General features: G+C 39.8%; 1 protein-coding gene across 2 annotated transcripts in view; it reads right to left on the reverse strand.

Moving 5' to 3' along the window:
• CDK10 (cyclin dependent kinase 10) overlaps positions 1 to 21381 on the reverse strand; it is a 957465-nt gene that overhangs the window by 304017 nt on the left and 632067 nt on the right. For both annotated transcript variants that reach the window (XM_044081866.1, XM_044081865.1), the window contains exon 11: positions 19139 to 19278. In XM_044081866.1, coding sequence (XP_043937801.1) covers positions 19139 to 19278 — 140 coding nt within the window. The remainder of the gene's footprint in view (positions 1 to 19138; positions 19279 to 21381) is intronic.

A 21381-nucleotide genomic window follows, 5' to 3' on the forward strand; every position in this document is an offset into this window, starting at 1 on the left:
TCTTCTATGACATTGCAATTGTACAAAGTTCCTGTCACTTCTAAATAGAGAATCTGGAGCATTTCTCCCCGGGCCTCCGCTGAAAACAGGCTCTGTGGAACCTAGTCGGACATTCCCGGTCAACAAATGATAAATAAAATAAAATAAAAATAAAATAAAATAAAATACTGTGATCAGACTGATTTTCTCTGCATTCTTGCTACAAGAACAATTATATGTAAGAAAATAATCCAACATTTCAGAAATTCCCCATTGTACATGGAATGCTAAACATTCCTAATCCAATAGATAAAAAAATAATCAGATTGTCCCTCATACCTTAGCAACAAAGGTTCCCTTTCAGCTCCATGCTAATTTTACTGGTAATCTTTTAAATTTGTATAAGAATAATATTTAACTAACTTATTAATCAAATATGACTAACTTTACTATAATCACATATGGACATTCTACATGTCAAATTATATTTTGTCATCTCTCAACTGACATATCATTGTAAATAATCCATTCATGTTGAAAACGGCATTAACAACTTAAGATATTAATGTATAGTATTCACTATTCAATAATATATGTCATTCAGTAGACACACTACTACTTATTTCTAATACTATATGTAGTTTTCTTTTTTAGTATATGCACTTTAGATAGGTGATAAGTTGTTTATTAAACACCTCTTTACAATGAATGCTTCCAAAAGTATGTCATTTACCTGTAGTATGATTTAATATCTTATCAAATATTTATGATAATTTCTTTTAATCTTTAAACAGTTTTATTTTTACCTTATCATCATACTATATGATTTTACAGACCTTTGATTTTTGCATTTTCAGTTCATCTGAACAGCTGTTTAAAGCTTCTTCCATTTTTGCAGCCTTTTTGTTATTTGACATTTTAATAATCCTTCAATGCTTTATTTACTTTAATCAGCTCTGAACATGTTTGATTTATTTTCCTCTAAATTACTGGATGCCATCTCTTGTATCAAAGCTGGAGCTTTAACTGCTTTTTGCTGAGCAGATGTAGGATTCTACACAGTCAGTGTGTTTTCTTTTCTCAGTTTCTAGCTGATTTTTCTTTCAAGCTCTCTATGTTTCTTCTTTGCTGGCATTCAGGCCATGTACTTACAAGCCAGTAACTGAATTTTACTAAAACTGGCAGAATAACTAGCCATCATCTCTTGACTTCTTTTTCATATTGGGAGAGCTGAAATTAAGCTGTTGATCAGTGTAACTTTACAGCCATCGCTAATAAAATAAGCCATTTTATTACTAACTCCTTCCTCCCAGAAACACACCACTTGATTGTCCAAAGCCAAATTACTTTTTAATTTATCATTTGCACTTTGTTGACCATGAGCCCCAGTAGATGAATGGCCTCTTTTCTGGGGAGACCAGAGATGGCATTCATACTTACTAGGGGAAACCTGACAGTAGTATTGGGAAGCTTTCCCTTACTCTTTTCAGTAACTGCCACAGGGGCCTCGATTCAATGTCTCATCCAAAGGATAGTACACTCAGGACTGCAGCATTCTCTTTATTAATCCAGCTACCTGCTGTGGGAATAGAACCCACAGCCTTCTGTACCTACAGCAATAAGTGCTGCCAGTTAAGCTACTGCGGCTGACTTCTGATTAAACAGGCAGACCTATGACTCTGCTTACTACTCTACAAACTTTTTACACCTCTCATAGATAAACCACCTACTAAACGTTTCTTACACAACTTCAGATATCTCTCATTCAGCTTTCACCATGCAAGTACCAAAAACTAACTACATAGTGTAGATCATGCATTTTCTGTTCTTGCACCAACTCAGTGAATCTTTTACAAGCTTCATAAAAGGCCTCCCATCCTATTCCAAACTTAAACCCCAGCTAAAAAAAAAACATCTCCATAATCAAGCTCAATGCAGATGCCCTCACACAGGGCATATCACCTGAAACATCTTTAATCTTTGCTGCCTTTTTCATGTGTTCCCTCCACCTGGACATACTGTTAAAGCTGTAAACAACCAATAGAACTACATAAATATTCCCTACCCCCTTTCTTTCTTTCATGGAGGGGTTATTTAAGTTTTTGAATTTTACATACTTGTAACTCTGTATTATAAACATTATCATATATTGTAATTGCTCACATTAATGCATGTTCTTGTTTTGCACTGTCTTGAGCTAAACATTTTGGTTATATTCACCTGGGATGTGCTGATGGATATTAGTCCAATGAGATCAGTGCACTACTCTGGTAAACAAATGCACTTAATTAATAAATGAATGAACATACATGCTCTCATCAAAAAAAATTGTTCTTCTAGCACATCTCAGTACCACTCCAGGCTTAGTAAACTACAAGCGGCCTGCTCACTGTTTGCAAGTGGCTTTCTCATATTGAAAATTTACATTGTCTGACTTGCATTGTCTGATAAATGCTTTTATAATGGCCAAACTTATTTTTCCCATAATTTATGCAGATGGTCACTGCAAGGGATTTTCAGTAAATTGAGAACTCTTTCAGTTTTCCTCCTTAGTCTGTGTGTCAAGCAGTTGAGTTTTTTGACAACAGACACGCATTCATATATATACACACACCTATATACCATAGGATGCAGAAGTCTGACTTAATTTTATACTGCAATAGCTGCACTGAGATCGGTGTTGTGCAAAGGAGTAAGATATTATACTAGAAATATAGTGTTGTGATATCTGCTGATACAAATGACTGTCAGCAGTACGGTTACGCAGTGAAATGTAGTGTTTGAATTTGTCATAATGTTTCTGTTTTTACTGTCTGTAATACAGCTATACATTAAAATATAAAATGCCAGAGAAAGGCATTGTAAAAGTAAACTTTGAAATAATTATGCCAAAGATGAATTATGTTCAAACATTTGAAGAGTTATCTGTTCCATAAACAAATAAGGATAAAGTCCTGTCTGCTGCACCAGCAAAATGGGCTTGACTGACAGCATTGGTGCTGGAAAACGAAGTGGGAAAGCAGTGGTAATTGTTGGCTCGCCCAATTTAGGTGGAGGGGAAAGAAGGGAAGGAGCATTCTTGTGTTGATCTACTAGGGAGTAGGTAAGGTTAGAAGTGGGCATGTGCCAAGGGAAGAGAACGGGAATGTGCTGCATAAAATATGCTCCAACTCTTGCAGAGAAGGACAGCATCACTCTCAGCATTAGACTTGGGAAAACAAATGAACTGGTGGCTCCATCCCATAAGAGGAGCAAATGGATCAATACGGTGACTGAAGGGGACACCTGATGGTTACACTAAAGGGTTGGGAATCACCCCCCAAAATCTAAAGCTTCATTAAGTGCATGTGTTTGCTAGGGTAGCAAAAAGAAAATATAAGACATTAGGAATGCTTAAATTACTGAGATTCCTTGAAAGCAAAAATACAAGGAAAAATCTATGTGAAAATGTGTTAAATGTGTGGTAATGCTGTTTTTTACGCAATCTGAAAAAGTTCCGTTTGTAATGAGGAACAAAAGCACTCAAACTTGTGACTTTTTTGGTCTACGGTCAACGTGTTTCTTTTGGTTTTAGGTTTATTTTCATGCTGAAGGAATTTTTGAGTTAATAATTTTTAAACCATGCAGAAGAATCCTCGTGTTCACAGAAGTCAAGCTGCAAGTATATAGAAAACAACCTTCTGCCTCACAGGAAAAAGGAGAAAAAATCTAATTTAAAATTGTAAAACCTGAAGCTTATTAGTTTGTGCAAAGAGACATAGCTACACAAAAGACAATGAAACTACAATACGGTACAATAATTTATTCAGGCATGTGCAACTTGGCCCTAATAGCCTGTCTAGGTCCTACATCTTAGCACCATAATCAGTCGCATTTCTGAAACTGTTCAGACTTTTACTGCTCCTTATCAGACTTGGCAATGAATTCCATTCCTTAACCTCTCTTTCTGAAAACCATTTAATTGTCCTACTGTACTTAACATTTTTCATCCTATCTCTTTTCCTTAGCCCCAAACTTACCCATAGAAATAGAACCTCTACGACTTTGTAAACAAAGATGAGATCTCCTCTCTTGTCCCCATAATTTAATGAAAATAAATCTAGGAGTCCGTTCCACAAGATTTGTTTTCTATATGCTGGACTGATTTTCTAAACTTTCTTTGGATATTTTCCAATCTTGTAATGAGTTTTTTTTTTTTTTTTTTTTTAACAGAAACCACAGAGATTAACAATATTTCATTTCAGGTCTTATAAGACTTACAAAGATGGTTTTTATCAACTGTGAACTTCTGGATTTAATACATTTTATTACTCATTCAACAGTTCTACTGCAGTCTTTTACAACTTGGTCTGCAAGATAATCAAAAGACAGATAGATTTCCACCCAGAACTCAAGGTCTTTGCAGATTTGAAACTCCTGTATTACCTCATAATCATATTTTTGGACCTAGGCATGCTTTGTTTTCTTGTCAGTAAACTTCATGATATTAACATAACCATGTTTTTCAAGTCTGAAAAAGTAAAGCTGAAGTGTGTCCTGGTACTCACTGTTTATGACATGCTTGCCTCTTTTAAGGTCATCTGTATACAGTACAAAAATACTTTAACAGCAGTGAGAATGTCAGAGATATAAACAGTAAACAAGTACAGTCTCAGGACGGAGCCCTGTACCACCTTTCTTCCGCATTACACTTTATAACCATTACATTACTCAGTCACTCTGACAGTCTCTATTATTTAACCAAGCTTAACCAACTGCAAACTGGAAATAGCGGCTTCTAACAATTTATTGATTAGCAGCCTGCAGTCTACCCTGTTGAAAGCTGAAAGAACATTTACCCTTAACTGTCAGATTTTGAATAAAGGTGAGGTTCCTGTACTGGAAACGTGTCAGAAGAAAGCAGCATAACAAAAGGGTAATGAAGGAGCCCCAGATGAAGTGGTTCCGCATTTTGAAAAGTGGAATAATAGAACAAACTACTTTCATAACCTGTACATATGACTTGGGTAGAACAACTGGCAGCACTAAGAAAGGTGCACATATAACTGCAATTGTCAGTGGTTACAGTAATGATAGAAGTACAGAAGGCAATTCAAAGGGAGACTGCATACTCACATCTCTGAGAGTCATCAAAATCAATGCACCGCCCTGCAGATTTCCTGTCAAAGACTCCTGAAAACCACAAACTGAAGTGAAATATCTCTTCTTATTCTTATCTGGTTCACACATTTTTTTGAAGTGAGGCAAATTCTTAAGCTTAGACAAAATCTCTTTTATATAACCCTCCCTCTTACTTTTAATACGCTTTTTTTAGGACTGATCTCAATAGACAAGTTTTACAAAGTCATGGGAAGAGAATAACAATCCAAAGATTAACAATACAGCTGTTCCACATTTAATAAACATTAAAGATACTTGAAGCCTTTGTCTGTTAGCAGCAGACATGGCACCCATTTTATCTAGGTTGCAAAGACCTCCTCAGCCACAGCACGTCTCAGACTTATCCTGAAGGATCCTCACATGGTCCCAGCTAAGATGAGGCACAATCCTTTCAATGTGCCCTGTGTCTGTCCAGTGTTTTCCCCTAAGTGGGTCACACCTAGTACAACTCCCCTGGCAGACACCCAAGGGGCATCCTCATAGGTTCTCAAACCACACTGGCTGACTTATCTTCATGTGAAGGAGCAGTGGCTACACTTTTATATCCTTCTTGAATACAAAGCTCCCCACTACCATGGACAATCAGCTGAGTTATCCCGCAAAGGGACATCATTACTGCCACTTATATGAGTGATCTCAACATTTCAGTCACTACCCAAAGCTCATGACCATGACGGGGATACAGAGTGATTTGTAAATTGAGTGTTTTGCCCATGACTAAGCTTTAACTTCACCACTACATTCTGGTACAGCTTCTGCAGTACTGCTGCTCCATACATCCACAGGTCAATCTCTCAGTCTCCTCGACTTACTTTCACTTGTGAACAAGACCCTAACAAACTCCACCACTTGAGGAATATGCTAGTAAGCTTCTCTTTTCTAGGACAGAAGCAGGACAGACGGACATGCTGATATTCATCTTAACCATTAACTACTCCACACAAACTGTGAATAACATCACTGCATAATGGCCATCATAGTCACCTAGTCATCTGAGGCAAAGAGGAAAGTACAGTTTTGTAACTACCATAAATGTAGATGTTCGAGTGTTCACCCTACTGCAGTCATCACACTTGGGTTATCCTGCCGTCAGGCGGTCCCGCAGTCGGCCCGAATTCCAAAGTCTTGGTCTGGCGTCGGTTGGCGTCGCTTCTTCCCTGACGTCAGTGCGCCAGGGGTATATAAGAGGCATCCGACGCCATTTTCTTCAGTTTTTCTTGCCCCAGATGTCAGGTGCCCCCAATAGGTAGGAATATATATATATATATATATATATATATATATATATATATATATACATAGCTATATAAAAATAAAACAAAACCCTTAGGCACAAGCAAATACACCACAGAGGTAGTACAGGATAGAATGGTAGAGATAAGTTCATCTAGTTCAGAAGGGATGGAGGGAGGGTAACCCGGACTGCAGCAGGGTGAACACTCGAACATCTACATTTATGGTAGGTACAAAACTGTACTATGTTCATCGTGTTACCCTACTGCAGTCATCACACATGGGTTGAATCCCAAAGCTAAGGATGGGAGGTGGAGTCAGACAGGGTTAGAAGAAGCTAGTAGCCCTGCAAAACTGCAGTGGCAAAACCAGCTCTAGTCTTAGAGTATAGAGGTAAGTGATAGTGTTTGGTGAAGGTGTGCACTGAACTCCAAGTAGCAGCTTCCAGAATATCCTTGGTTGGTACTCCCCTGAGAAAGGCTGCTGATGTAGCTGTAGCCCTGGTGGAGTGGGACCTAATGTTAGCAGGTACTGGTTTCCCATGATGTGTGTAACAGAAACGTATGCAATGCCCTATCCATTTTGAAATGGTCTGTTTTGAGATAGCTTTTCCTTGTGATCCTGTAGCATAGGCTACAAAAAGCTGGTCAGTTTCTCTGAAAGCCTTAGTTTTATCCAAGTAGTAACGTAATTGCCTGTGAATGTCCAAAGAGTGCAGGAGTCTTTCTCCTTTGTTCTGGGGATTTGGGAAGAAGGTGGGCAAGTGAATGGTTTGGTTTACGGCCACACTGGATACCACCTTTGGCATAAAGGAAGGATTCATTCGTAGAGAGACTCTGTCTTGATGAAAGATGATGAAAGGTTCCACTGCCATTAGTGCCTGTAGCTCTGAGACTCTTCTAGCTGAGGTTATTGCTAGTAGTAGGGCAGTTTTCCATGAAAGGAATTTTAAATCAGCAGAAAAAGCTGGTTCAAAGGGCGGTAGTGTAAGCTTTTCCAGAACAAAGTTGAGATCCCAAGTAGGTGTTGGAGCTCTCCTTGGCTGTCTTAAGTTCTTAGCCCCTCTGAGGAACTGTCTCAGGAGTGGACGTGAGAATAAAGGAGGATCCGTGCTGTAATGAGCTGAAATTGCTGAGGCGTGGATCTTAATAGCTGAAAAGGAAAGTCCTTTGTGTAACATCTCAGTTAAATATTGTCGAATCTGAGTGATGTTTGGATCAAGGGGGTTTAGGCCTTTAGCCTAGTTCCAGGCGCAAAATCTTTTCCATTTGTCTGAATAGGTTTTCCTGGTGCTGGGTCTCCTGGCCTCCAGAATGACATCCATAACAGCTTTGGATAAAGGTGTTGGCTGGTTGTTTAGGTAATTTGCCATACAGCCAGGTTTAAGTCTTGAGCTGGCTGTGTAGAATCTGATGATCTCGCTGGGTGAGCAGGTGAAGAATTTGGGGCAAAATCCATGGTGGGCTGTGGGCTGTGGGCCATGTTCCTTAAAATTGGGTACCAATGCTGGTGTGGCCAGTCTGATGCAACGAGTATCATTTGTGGTCTCTCTAATCTGACTTTTAGCAGTACCTTTGCTAGAAGAGGTAGTGGAGGGAAGGTATACACTGTTAATGTTTTCCAACTGAATGAGAGGGCATCCACTTTCCAAGCTAGTGGGTGGAAGGTCCTTGTGCAAAATGTTTGAAGTTGGTGGTTGTGGGGGCTTGCAAACAGATCTATGTCTGGGCGTCCCCATTTTTGAGTTATCATTGCAAATACTTGTGGATCCAGTTTCCATTCGTGTGGATCCATGATATTTCTGGTTAGGTCGTCTGCCAATGTGTTTTTCTGTCCTGGCAGGAATTGTGCTTGTAATTGAACCTGGTAAGACAGTGCAGTGTTCCACAAGGTCATTGCTTGCCTGCATAGAGGGTAGGAATGTGTGCCCCCTTGCTTGTTTATGTACCACATGACTGTGGTATTGTCCGTCTTTATTATCAGTTGTCCTGGGTGTAGAAGGTCCTTGAAAGCTGTTAGGGCATTCTGTACTGCTAGCATTTCTTTTTGATTGATATGCAGATGCCTCTGATCTGTAGTCCATTTGCCCTGAATGCACTGCCCTGCCATGTGTGCTCCCCAGGCATAGCCCGATGCATCTGTTGTCATAGTTTGCCTGGCTGTGGGTAAGGTGGAAGGCTGACCCTTGTTGAGGTGACATGCCTGTGCCCACCATAGAAACTCCTGTTGAAGGCAGGGAATGAGTGGTATCATTGTTTCCAAGCTGTGGCTGTGCTGAGTCCATACACTTTTCAGGTACCATTGTAATTTCCTCATATGCAGTTTTGCAAATGGTATTAGTAGTATGCAAGATGCCATGAATCCCAAGGCCTGCAGAATTTTTCTTGCAGGGAGTTGGGTCTTTGTTGCCATTATTTTGAAATATTGAAACAGCTGTCGTTGCATGTCTGGCGTGAGATAAGCCATCTGGGCCGTTGTATTCAAGCTGGCACCCAGGAATATTATGTTTTGTGAGGGCACTAGTTTTGATTTCTTTTCATTTACTGTGTACCCTAGGCAACTTAGAAGGTGTTTGACAAATGCCAGATGCTTTAAAAGAATGTCTTTGCTTTCTGCTTGAACAAGGCAGTCATCCAGATATGGGTATATTTGAATTCCTCTTTGTCTGCAGTATGCAATTACTGTGCCAGGCATTTTGTGAAGACCCTGGGCGCAGTAGATAAGCCAAAGGGCAGTGCAGAGAATTGATAATGCTTTGAACCTGCAATGAAGTGGAGGTATCTTCTGCAAATTTGTCTAATAGGGACATGCAGGTATGCCTCCTTGAGGTCCAAAGTGACTAGTCAAGCATTCTTGCCCAGCATGGGAAGAAGCTGCTGTAGTGTTAGTATCTTGAATTTTGGTACTTGCAGATAGGTGCTCAGAATTGAAAGATCCAGAATGGGTCTCCATGCCTTGTCCTTTCTTGGGACTAGGAAGAGTCTTGAGTAAAATCCTTGTCCTTGCTCCCGTGTAGGTACCTGTTGAATGTCTCTCATGTTCATGAGAGCTGTAATTTGTTTTTGTGCCTCTGCCCATTGATTTGGTGGTACGTTTGGCATTCCTTTGTTCCTTGGTAAGGTATGAAAGTGGAATCTGTATCCTTGAGAGACAATGTTTAGAACCCATTTGTCTTTTGTGATGATGTGCCAGTTGTCTGCAAAAAATGCTAGTTTTCCTCCCAAGGGAGTTGCCAGGAGAGATTTGCTTGGTAGTTTGAGGATAGAGTCATTGTGTTTGTCATCTGCTAGCTTGGGGCCTGTCTTCTCCTCCTTTCTGGGTAGCAGAACCCCATTGACAAGATTTGTAAGGGCCCTGTGACTGACCTCTGCCCCTTAAGCTTCTGTATTTGCCCCTCTGTGATCTGTCTGAAGCTGGAAAGGACCAGTTTTTTGTTGGCCAATTTCTGCTGAATCGAGGGGGTTGTACCTGCAAAAAATCCTTGACCGTTTGCATACATTTTGCCTTATCCTCCATTTTGCAGAAAATGCCCAATAGCAACCAGAATACCTCTGCAAACACAGTAAAGGCAAACAAAAATCCAGAAAAAATGCTGAGGTTAGGCTCCAGTGTCCAAATCAAAGTAAAAAAGCAGTCTTCAGTCTTCAATAAAGGTAAAAAAGCAGACTTGAATCGAAGAATAAAAGTATAAGAAGTCTTCTTTGTTGTCATACAAGCGCTTTCACATATTGCTTCCTCAGGTGTATACTAACAAAGGTAAACCACACCTATATATACTTAACTAAAATAATCATGTGACTCAATAACCCATTTACCATTAAAGCTGTATTCTCTCTTATAAATCAGAAAGCATTGCTTAAAGCTAAGTGTGTATGACACAACAAAAGTGTGACTATTTAATAAAATACAATAAATCTAAAATACATAATATATATCTAGAAAACATTCTATCTTCATATTCATAATGTAGAGCTTCTAAAAATATATATAGAACTTCTAAAAAATACATCAATTCTAATGCATCATTTTAATAAAATTCTTAAAAACATATAAATATAGATATTTCATAGCAAACATTGCATAAAAATATATTAATATATTAATATATTAAAAACATAAACCCATAGCCATCTATTTACCTACGTAGCCCCCTTTTTCTTAAGATGGGCTTAATGGGCATGCTGTCATTCAACCGTGACCAAAGTTGGCTCTTAGCATAGCTATCCATCTTGCTTCAGCTTCTTCGGTTCTATCTCTAATGTCACTATTTCTCATATTCTCATATGTTCTTGCAACAATCATAAACCTAAATGTATGTTTTTGGCCTACCTTCAAAACGTGCTTAGACAAAGCGTTGTATTTTAGATTTATTGTATTTTATTAAATAGTCACACTTTTGTTGTGTCATACATACTTAGCTTTAAGGAATGCTTTCTGATTTATAAGAGAGAATACAGCTTTAATGGTAAATGGGTTATTGAGTCACATGATTATTTTAGTTAAGTATATATAGGTGTGGTTTACCTTTGTTAGTATACACCTGAGGAAGCAATATGTGAAAGCGCTTGTGTGACAATAAAGAAGACTTCTTATACTTTTATTCTTCGATTCAAGTCTGCTTTTTTACCTTTATTGAAGACTGAAGACTGCTTTTTTACTTTGATTTGGACACTGGAGCCTAACCTCAGCATTTTTTCTGGATTTTTGTTATCCTCCATTTTCTTTAAAACCTCTTCTGCTTTGACACCAAATAATACATACTGTTGTAAAGGTGCATCCAATAATTTTGCTTTAACATGGTCAGGGAGGGTTTGTTCTTTTAACCAAGCATGCCTACGTATGACAGAGCCAGTAACACCTGCTCTACAAGAAGCTTCCAATGAGTCAAATCTGCATTGTAAAGTATGTTTGCCCACCTGTTCAGCTGCATGCAACAGATCCTGCATTTCTTTGAGTTCAAGCAGTTCTGAATGTGTGCTCATTTTTTGTTTTAACTGAGACATCAGAAATTGTTGATATTTCAACATGTGAAACTGGCAATTTAATGCTCTCATAGTCACAGTAGCTGAGGTGTATATTTTCTTTCCCCATCTATCTAGGGCTCTGGAATCCCTTTCAGAGGGCACAGGGATTTTAGCCATAGAAGCTTTTGCTCCCTTAGGACCCTGGGAAAATGTTTCTGGGTCAGCTACAGGGCTTTTATAAAGAAATTTGTGCGAGTCAGGTACTCTGTAGTATCTGTCTGGTTTGGCTGGAGCAGGAGGAAGAGAGTCTGGATTTAAACTAGACTCCAAGTAAACATCATCCACAATATCCAGAACAGGAGGGATAGCAAGAGGTCTGTGCTGGGGTAGTAAAAGGAACTCTCGGAGCCTTTTCTTAGAATCTGAGTAATCCTGGCCTTCCCAGTGGAAATGTTCCCTCATGGTATGTAAAGTTTCTCCAAAGGAGTAGTCTTCAGGGGGAGATGCTGAGGGAATAGAGTCTTCAGCATCAGAATCTTCATAAGGTGGAAAAGTGTAATCCTGTTCCTCAGAAGAATCTGGAGGGGGATGGGAACCCCTGATAAGGGTAATCAAATCTTCAGCCATCTTAAGCATCTGTTTCCTACGCATGGGGCCTTGAACTGTAGACTGATGTACAGTTTTCTTTGGTTTTTAAAGGAGTTTTAAGTTTAGCATACGATTTAATGGTGAGTGTAGTCGGTCTGAAGACACCTTCAGAAACCGAAGGTGTTTCCGTTGCACCGGTGTCTAGTTCTGCTCCGGTGTCGGTAGAAGGCTGCGTCGGCCTAGTCGATTCCGCATGGGAATCCGCAGCTGTCTGGGGTTCCAGCTCTGCGGTTGTCAGGGGCTGCGTAGGCACCTCACTGAAAATTGGAGAACCGGCAAGTGGCCCAGATGATGCCACGGTGTCTGGCTTATTCCTAGGCTGCCTGTCCTTATCCTTGCGTTTTTTATGAATTTCGGTCGTCGGCTGCTCCGACGGCATGATATAATTATATTTCCTACCAAAGTAATGCCGTGCGAAGTCAAAACGGCGTTTGATAGTTTGTTTATTAAACCTAGCGCAAAACCGACAACCTGTGACATTGTGGTCTGGGCCTAGGCAAGGAATACAATAGGAATGGAAGTCCTTATGAGGTATTTGCTTCCCACAAGAAATGCAATTGTTAACTTTTTCTGACATCGGATTGAGGCAAGAAAATGTTCCCCAATGGGGTACTTCGCTTTATTGAAGACTTCGGACTGAAGTTCAAATCGAAAATCTCAGGTGTCGGCCGACCGGCACTTGCGAACTGCTTCTGCTTCGGGCACCACGTGGCAAGAAAGACTGAAGAAAATGGCGTTGGATACCTCTTATATACCCCTGGCGCACTGACGTTAGGGAAGAAGCGACAGCAACCGACGCCGGACCAAGACTTTGGAATTCGGGCAGACTGTGGGACCGCCTGACGGCAGGATAACCCAAGTGTGATGACTGCAGCAGGGTAACACGATGAACATCACATCAACTGCAACAACTAAAAAAAAAAATATGCAACTTCCACATCCCCAAACTGGATGTTCACCAAACTTAGCTGTGCCTTCTGTTAATAAAAATCACAAATAACAGGGAAGACAAAACTCATCCTTGGTGGAGTCCCACCTCAAACAAGAACCGCATTCAACTAAATGCTGATAATATAGACACAACTCTCACTCATACACAGTGACCACAGCATTCAACAATGGCCCTGAGATCCTGTATTGCTGTCGCACTTCTCACATGGCATTTTGGTGAACACAGTCACATGATTCCTCCAACTCCACAAAACTCATGTAAACGGCATTGGCAATCTCCCGTGACCCTTACAACACTTGTGAAGGGACAGAGTTGATATACTGTTCTATGGCCGGGACAGAATCTATGCCACCTCTCTTGAAGCCAAGGTTTGACTGTTGGATGATGATTCCTTTTGTACAAGGACGGTTGAGGAGTGTGATACCTCTGTAGGTGGAAAAGGTCCTCCCTGCCACTTATCTGAAAACAGTGACTCCATCCCAGTTTGCCAGCCCAGAGGTACTGTCCCAGACTTACAACCCACACTGAAAAGGCATGTTAACTGCAACACTCCAACAATCTCCAGCACCTACAGGATTTTTGGTTGAAACTCATTCACTCATTCAGCCTTGCCAGAGCTGGAATATTTAAAAATCCTTTGAGATCAACTGTCTTCCATGAACACAATTGTCAATAAACTGAATAATTCCACCACTGTAAATAATAAAGAAAATAAAGAAAATACAACCTAAATGTTTCTAAACTAATTAATCTAAGTTTGAAAAAGTCCACTATACAGGAAACACAAATTCTAGTATGACTGAGGACACAGCAACACTCTGAAGTGGAAGAAGAACTCCAGAGAATGAAGAAAATATGGTGCCAGATGCCACCTAAGTCAGTACTGAAGCCAGACACAATATCAGTTTTGGGTCCCTACAAGGGAGATGCCATTATTAACAGCAGTTCTAAATTAGGAAATGGAACACAGTAAGTGGGAAATCTAAAGTTAATGACTTACTGTTTCAGTGACCCTCCTCAAGATCTGTCTAATTACTGTTAGTCAATCTCAAGCATAAACAAACTAAATATTCAAAAGTTTCAATAGCATGTAATCTCCCAGCACTGCTATTTATTTTTTGAACTACAGAAATCTATACAACTCATAACATGCAATGTCTACTCCAATTACCAATTTCTCCATAGTACTGACTACTACATGAAAACGTAATTTAAATTATGCTTGTAATCTAAGATAAACTCTACCTCCAGACAGAGTTTAAAATTAAAAAAAAATCAAAGTTAAGAGTTACAAATTTCTACATAGCAGACAGATTTCTGAAAATATAACAGGTGCATTGTCATCAGTTGCCATGTTCCCCAATAATCAAACTAACACATAAAGCATAAACAATCATCTTCTTTCGGCTGGTCCCGTTAGGGATCACCACAGCGGATCATCTGTTTCCATTTCTTCCTGTCCTCTGCATCTTGCTCTGTCACACCAACCACCTGCATGTCCTCTCTCACCACATCCATAAAACTTATCTTAGGCCTTCCCCTTTTCCTGTTACCTGGTAGCTTCATCCTTAGCATCTTTTTCCCAATATACTCAGCATTCCTCCTCAGCACATGTCCAAACCAACGTAATCTTGTCTCTCTGGCTTTGTCTCCAAATCTTCCAACCTGGGCTGACCCTCTAATATATTTATTCCTAATCCTGTCCACCCTCGTCACACCCAGTGCAAATCTTAACATATTTAACTCTGCCACGTCCAGCTCTAACTCCTGCCTTTTTGTTAATGCCACTGTCTCCAACCCATATAATATAGCTGGTCTCACTACCCTCTTGTATACCTTCCCTTTCACTTTTACTGGTACTCGTCTGTCACAAATCACCCCTGACACCCTTCTCTACCCATCCATGCCTGTACTCTCTTCTTCACCTCTCTGCCACACTCACCATTACTCTGAACTACTGATCCCAAGTATTTAAACTCATCCACCTTCGCCACCTTTACTCCTTGCATCCTCACCATTCCTCTATCCTCCCTCTCATTCACACATATATATTCTGTCTTAGTCCTGCTGACCTTCATTCCTCTTCTCTCTAGAGCATATCTCCATCTCTCCAGGGTCTCCTCCACCTGTTCCCTACTCTCACTACAGATCACAATGTCATCTGCAAACATCATAGTCCACGGGGACTCCTGTCTGATCTCGTCTGTCAACCTGTCCATCACCATTGCAAATAAGAAATGGCTCAGAGCTGATCCTTGATGTAATCCCACCTCCACCTTAAATGCATCCGTCACTCCCACCTCAGACCTCACCGCTGTCACACTACCCTCGTACATATCCTGTACCATTCTTACATACTTCTCTGACACTCCCGACTTCCTCATACAATACCACAACTCCTCTCTCTACGCACCCTGACATATGCTTTCTCTAAGTCTACAAAAACACAATGCAACTCCTTCTGACCTTCTCTGTACTTCTCCAGCAACACTCTCAGAGCAAACATCGCATCTGCAGTGCTCTTTCCCTGCATGGAACCAGTTTGCTGATCACTAATCATCACGTCCCTTCTTAACCTAGCTTCCAATACTCTTTCCCATAACTTCATGCTGTGGCTGATCAATTTAATCCCTCTGTAGTTACTACAGCTCTGCACATCACTCTTATTCTTAAAAATCTGTACCACAACACTTTTTCTCCATTCCTCAGGCATCCTCTCACTTTCCAAGATTTCATTAAACAATCTGGTTAGAAACTCCACTGCCATTTCACCTAAACACCTCCATGCTTCCACAGGTATGTCATCTGGACCAACAGCCTTTCCATTCTTCATTCTCTTCAGAGCCATCCTTACGTCCTCCTTGCTAATCCATTGCACTTCATGATTCACTATCCCCACATCATCCAACCTTCTCTCCCTCTCATTTTCTTCATTCATCAACCCCTCAAAGTTCTCTTTCCATCTGCTCAACACACTCTCCTCACTTGTGAGTATGCTCCCTCATTATCCTTTATCTCCTTTACCTGCTGCACATCTTTCCTAGCTCAGTCTCTCTGTGTAGCCAATTGGTACAGGTCCTTTTCTCCCTCCTTAATGTCCAAACTTCCATACAACTCTTCATATGCCTTATCCTTAGCCTTTGCCACCTCTCTCTTTGCCGTGCACCTCATCTCCTTATACTCCTGTCTACTTTCTTCAGCTCTCTTACAGTCCCACTTCTTCTTTGCCAACCTCTTTCTCTGTATACTCTCCTGTACTTCCTCATTCCACCACCATGTCTCCTTGTCGCCCTTCCTCTGTCCAGATGTCATACCAAGCACCTTTCTCGCTGTCTCCCTTACTAGCTCTGCTGTAGTTACCCAGCTATTTGGTAACTCTTCACTGCCATCCAGTGCCTGTCTTTACTCATCCCTGAACTCCACCTCACAATTACCCTTTTTCAATTTCCACCATTTGATCCTTGGTGCTGCCCTAACACTCCTCTTCTTCTTTTTGATCACCAACGTCATCCTACAAACCACCATCATATGCTGCCTAACTACACTTTCCCCGGTCACCACTTTACAGTCTCCAATCTCCTTCAAACTGGCCCTCCTACATAAGATATAATCCACCTGTGTGCATCTTTCTCCACTCTTGTATGTCACTCTATGCTCCTCCCACTTGTTAAAATACGTATTCACCACAGCCATGTCCATCCTTTTTGCAAAATCCACTACCATCTGACCTTCTGCATTCCTTTGCTTAACACCATACTTACCCATCACTTCCTCATCCCCTCTGTTCCCTTCATCAATACGTCCATTGAAATCTGCTCCAATCACCACTCTCTCACCCTTGGGTACAGTCATCACCACTTCATCCAACTCACTCCAAAATTTTTCTATCTCATCCATCGCACACCCAACTTGTGGAGCATATGCACTACCAATATGCTCTTCAATTAACCAGCACAACTGAGAAGACTGTTTCTGTAATCATCTCTTCTTCACCCAAAATCCCTTCTTTATAGCAACATTCTCTTTTGAACAGACAGACAGACAATAAACATAAACTCCATTTTATTTTGTTTAGTGCCTTACTTGTTTGTTTTTTTTATGTATAATTTTTCAGATATGATAACCATATATTATGTGTTAGTAAGGTTTCCACTGCTAAATGTTTAAAAATTCCCCTCTGCCCTTGCTTCTTATGCTTGTCTTATCACTGTCAGTCCTGCCCACATTCAGTTATGGACTTCATATTTGTTATTTGGCTACCCTTTTTGTAACAAACAAGTGCAGTACCACTCAAAATAACAGATGATGATTCTTCCAGACAACCTCAAAGCTTACTCACTTCTGCATGCTTTATGATAAAATTCAGTGCCGCGATATTAACAGCTGATGACTCCAGCTTCTGTGCTTTAAGAACAGATACTATGCTGACGAAACCATCTTGCTATAGCAGTTTCATCATCTTACACATAATTAACATAAAACACAATCATCAGATTCAAAGCTTACTCACTTCCGCATGCTTTATGATAAAATTCAGTGCCGTGATATTAACAGCTGATGACTCCACCTTCTGTGCTTTAAGAACAAATACTATGCTGACAAAACCATCTTGCTATAGCAGCTTCATCATCTCACACATAATTAACATAAAACACAATTATCCAGCTCAAAGATTCAAAGACCCAGTCCTCTCTAGGATGATCTTACTCTTCCCACTATGTTCCTACGAAATGGTCTCCTCAACAGTTAGACACAAGTTTGTGCATGTATTTCCAAACTAAATGTACACTTATTTTAAAAGAATACTTTAATTATGGCATTAATTGATGTTTTAAGTTTATGCTTGAAGCTAATCGCTTATAATAACTTCTTTATCGGCCTTTTATACTGTATATAGTTCTTGTCACTATGCTACACATTACATACTAGAGGTTAGATAAATGCTGCTTCCTACTGACTGATTACTGACATGTCTCTTTTTGTGCCACTGCATTTTGGCGCTTCTTATTTAACTTTATACAATTCAGTTTCTAATTATGTTTCTTTATGTTTTAATGGATCTAATGTATAATAAAGAATCGGAAAACATCTCACTAGTAAACAATACCTGTAAGTTGAAAGTGCACAAGGCGAACTTCAGAAAAACTCCAGAACAAAAGACACGCGCACACAAATAAACACTCACACTTACACACCTGCATCACTAAATCCAGTAGCTCCAAGACTGTGCAAACCTGGGGTTTAGAACTTCCTTACTCCCAGATAATATGAATTTCATGACTACACTGCAGTCCTTTTGACTAAAGATGGTAGCAATTACAAAGAACTGACCATTCCAATTATGATGGATCACAGTGCAATATTCTCTGTGTATTCCTACTGTAACTTGTCCAAATCTGTAAAATGCTGCCTTTGTACAGACCTTTGCTGAAGTACATCTAAATTCAAGCTTATGGTGTATGAAGTTAAGAATACTCTCTTGAGCAGTGCATGACAATAGGCAGCGTTTCTTGTCCACAGCACTAACCTGGCTAACAAAATCAAACAAAATGGAATGCATTCAGCTGCATTTGATAGTAAAAGCAGAGATACATCAGATCATCAGCAGTCCAGGAATACTTACTCAAGCAGAAATTATACTAATAGCTAGATGATCCCAGACAATGTCATACAGCACTGGGTCACTGCAGTGTCAACACAAATAACTGCAACTATTGTTATAACATTTTGTGCTAAATTCTGTTAAATAATTGCTAAATATAGAATTTAGTCTTTGTGGCGACCCCTAACCGGGAAAAGCCAAAAGACACAAACAAACACCATTGCTTCAGCCCTACAATCACAGTCATTACATCTAAATGATGATAACATTACAAGCTTAAAATACAGCAGTATCTGACTTTCATTTTGATACATTTTATTTTGCTGTTGTGCTCTGTTTGTTTACTGTACAATGTATCCACTGTTTTATACACAAAGGTCTACCAAACTATAATGACAACAATGCTTACTTTTTCTTTATAAGTTTCACAAAACAGTGCTAAAGGTAGTCCTGGCAATGAACTCGGCACTATTTAGCACTGATTCAGAATGATAAATGGAAGTCTTGATGCAACAACCATAAATATGGCTTAATGTCAGAAAAAAATGGTACCAGAACACCAAACTCTCAGTAGCAAATCATCAGTAAAATTATCCTTACCTCTTTTTGGGGTCATACATGAAGAGGAAGTTAAGTAACCGGAGGCCTGCCTCTGACAGCCAAGGAAACTTGTGCTTCAGGTTATTGTAAGGCTGCTTCCTTAGAGTGTATTGACTTACCAAAGGTAGTTTGGAGAAACCCTGAAACAACAAACACACATCTCAGTATAAATTGTGGGAATTATAAACGCAATTACAAAATATAAATGCACTTCTTTAAATGACAGTGGAATTCAGAATTCAGTATGTCTTAAAACTGGGATGGTTAAGCAGAAAGTGAAACAAGATGATTTTTCTTCTAAACAAACAGGTGAAAGACAGAAGGTTTTCTCATAAAATACAGATTCACACTGACACTTTAAATTACTTAATGTCTTTCAGTTTAGAAAACAAATAATGAACAGCTGGAGATCCTATGGTAGGAAAGATATAATGACTGAAATATCTGTATTCCTGGCTAGTGTAACTGTTTTCTGTTTTGGTGGTGCCATGAATACTCTTATCCAGAAAACAATTTATACAGTCAATATTATTACCACAGACACTACTATTATTATTAACAGTGTTACCATATGACAAGAGGTTTACAAGCACAAAGTACAACAATTAAGAATATAAGCTCCAAATGAACTACATCCTGAAATCTTGGTTTAAGTCTGTCACTATGAAAATGTGCCTTATGTAACTAAGGGCATTATTTAACCTGGTAATCCCCTCCATAAAGGTACTTCCTAGTGGATCTTAACTACGTACAATTTTAAAAATGACCTTATCTATACATGCTTTCCTTTTGTCAGATACAGAGTTATACTTGTAATCATGCATACACACATCTTCTTCCCAACGTACACAATGGGATAATGAATGTAAATGCATTAGCTAAACTCTATCAAATGCAGCAGTCGGCTGACTCAGAAGAAGCTACATCTGTGTGCAGTACCATAACAGTATGTCTGAGTGAGAATTAAACTCCTGCATCCATGAGGCAAATGGGTTTTTGCCCAATGATATCAGACACTTTCCAGCTTGAATTTTACTGCAGTAATATGCCCACCTGGCAGAAATGCCATCTGATTCTCACTGGAGCACCAATGTTACTGCTGGAACATGTAACAAAATAAAAGTTACCAAAAGCAATCACTACATTTTCTAGTGAGGAAATTACTGTAGTAACTAATTTAGCAAAAACTGAATCATGGGTGTGACATAGTAAAGACTTACCCACAGCTGGTGTGGTTTAATCATGAGGGTGAAGAACATGTGTATCACATCTTTGATGGGTCTTACAGCTGAGTTAAAGCTCAAACAGTGAATCTATCTGGACAGAAGATAACAAAAATAAAACAGGACTAGCAAGATGGCAAAGTACTGACAAAAACAAACCAAAAGGCCCATCTCCAAGACCACAAATTAGGAAAGCTGCATGGTAAGGGGCACTGTGGACCTAAAGGGTATGCTGAACAAGCACATCAAGGACAGACCAAGCAACCAGTGCAGGCAGCTACTCTTCACAGAACTGGACAAGACAGCGCCATGGACAATTGAATGAAATGACCAATAGTACAAAGAGATAGTACAGTTGTGTAATATCTTATCATAACAGTAGATGTCCTTTTCATTGTTGCAGTATTCATCACCACTGGGATCTCCTGCCAAGGATAAACCAATGTCCTGCCAATATACAGAAGCATTTATTACCTAGGAGTGTCATACATCAGACATGTTCCCATTGCAAGCGCAGGGCATAAAGGTGACAGACAAAAGCTCTCGACCCAGAACAGAATTGCCCCAAAAGAACTAAGACCCACAAATGAAAGGAGAACATGTACATCCAGAAAAAGGAAAGAAGAAAGAAAAGGGGTTGAACCTCTCAGGCAGAAAGAAAATATCACTCATGGAAAAGGAGAAAAAAACATGGTGTAGGAGGGATGGAGGGAGTGAATACTGCAATAGTGAAAAGAAGGACATCTACTGTTATGGTAAGATTTTACACAGCTGCGCTATGTCCTTCTATATCAATGTTTCAGTATTCATCACCTCTGGAAGAGTACAAAGCTAATGAGATGGTAGGGAGGAGGAAGGCAAATAACAGCCTTTCCCAAACCCATAAATGACAGCCTTACCAAAACCTGCCTTGGCCCTGGAAATGACATCCAATTTGTAATGTTTAGTGAATTTGTGAATGGAAGACCAAGTAGCAACTTCAGGGATGAAGTTGGTGTCCAAAGTCTATAGAAAGCCACC

Source organism: Protopterus annectens, chromosome 8.part1, assembly GCF_019279795.1.
Source record: "Protopterus annectens isolate FY-2018-M chromosome 8.part1, PAN1.0, whole genome shotgun sequence".
Taxonomy (NCBI): Eukaryota; Metazoa; Chordata; order Ceratodontiformes; family Protopteridae; genus Protopterus; species Protopterus annectens.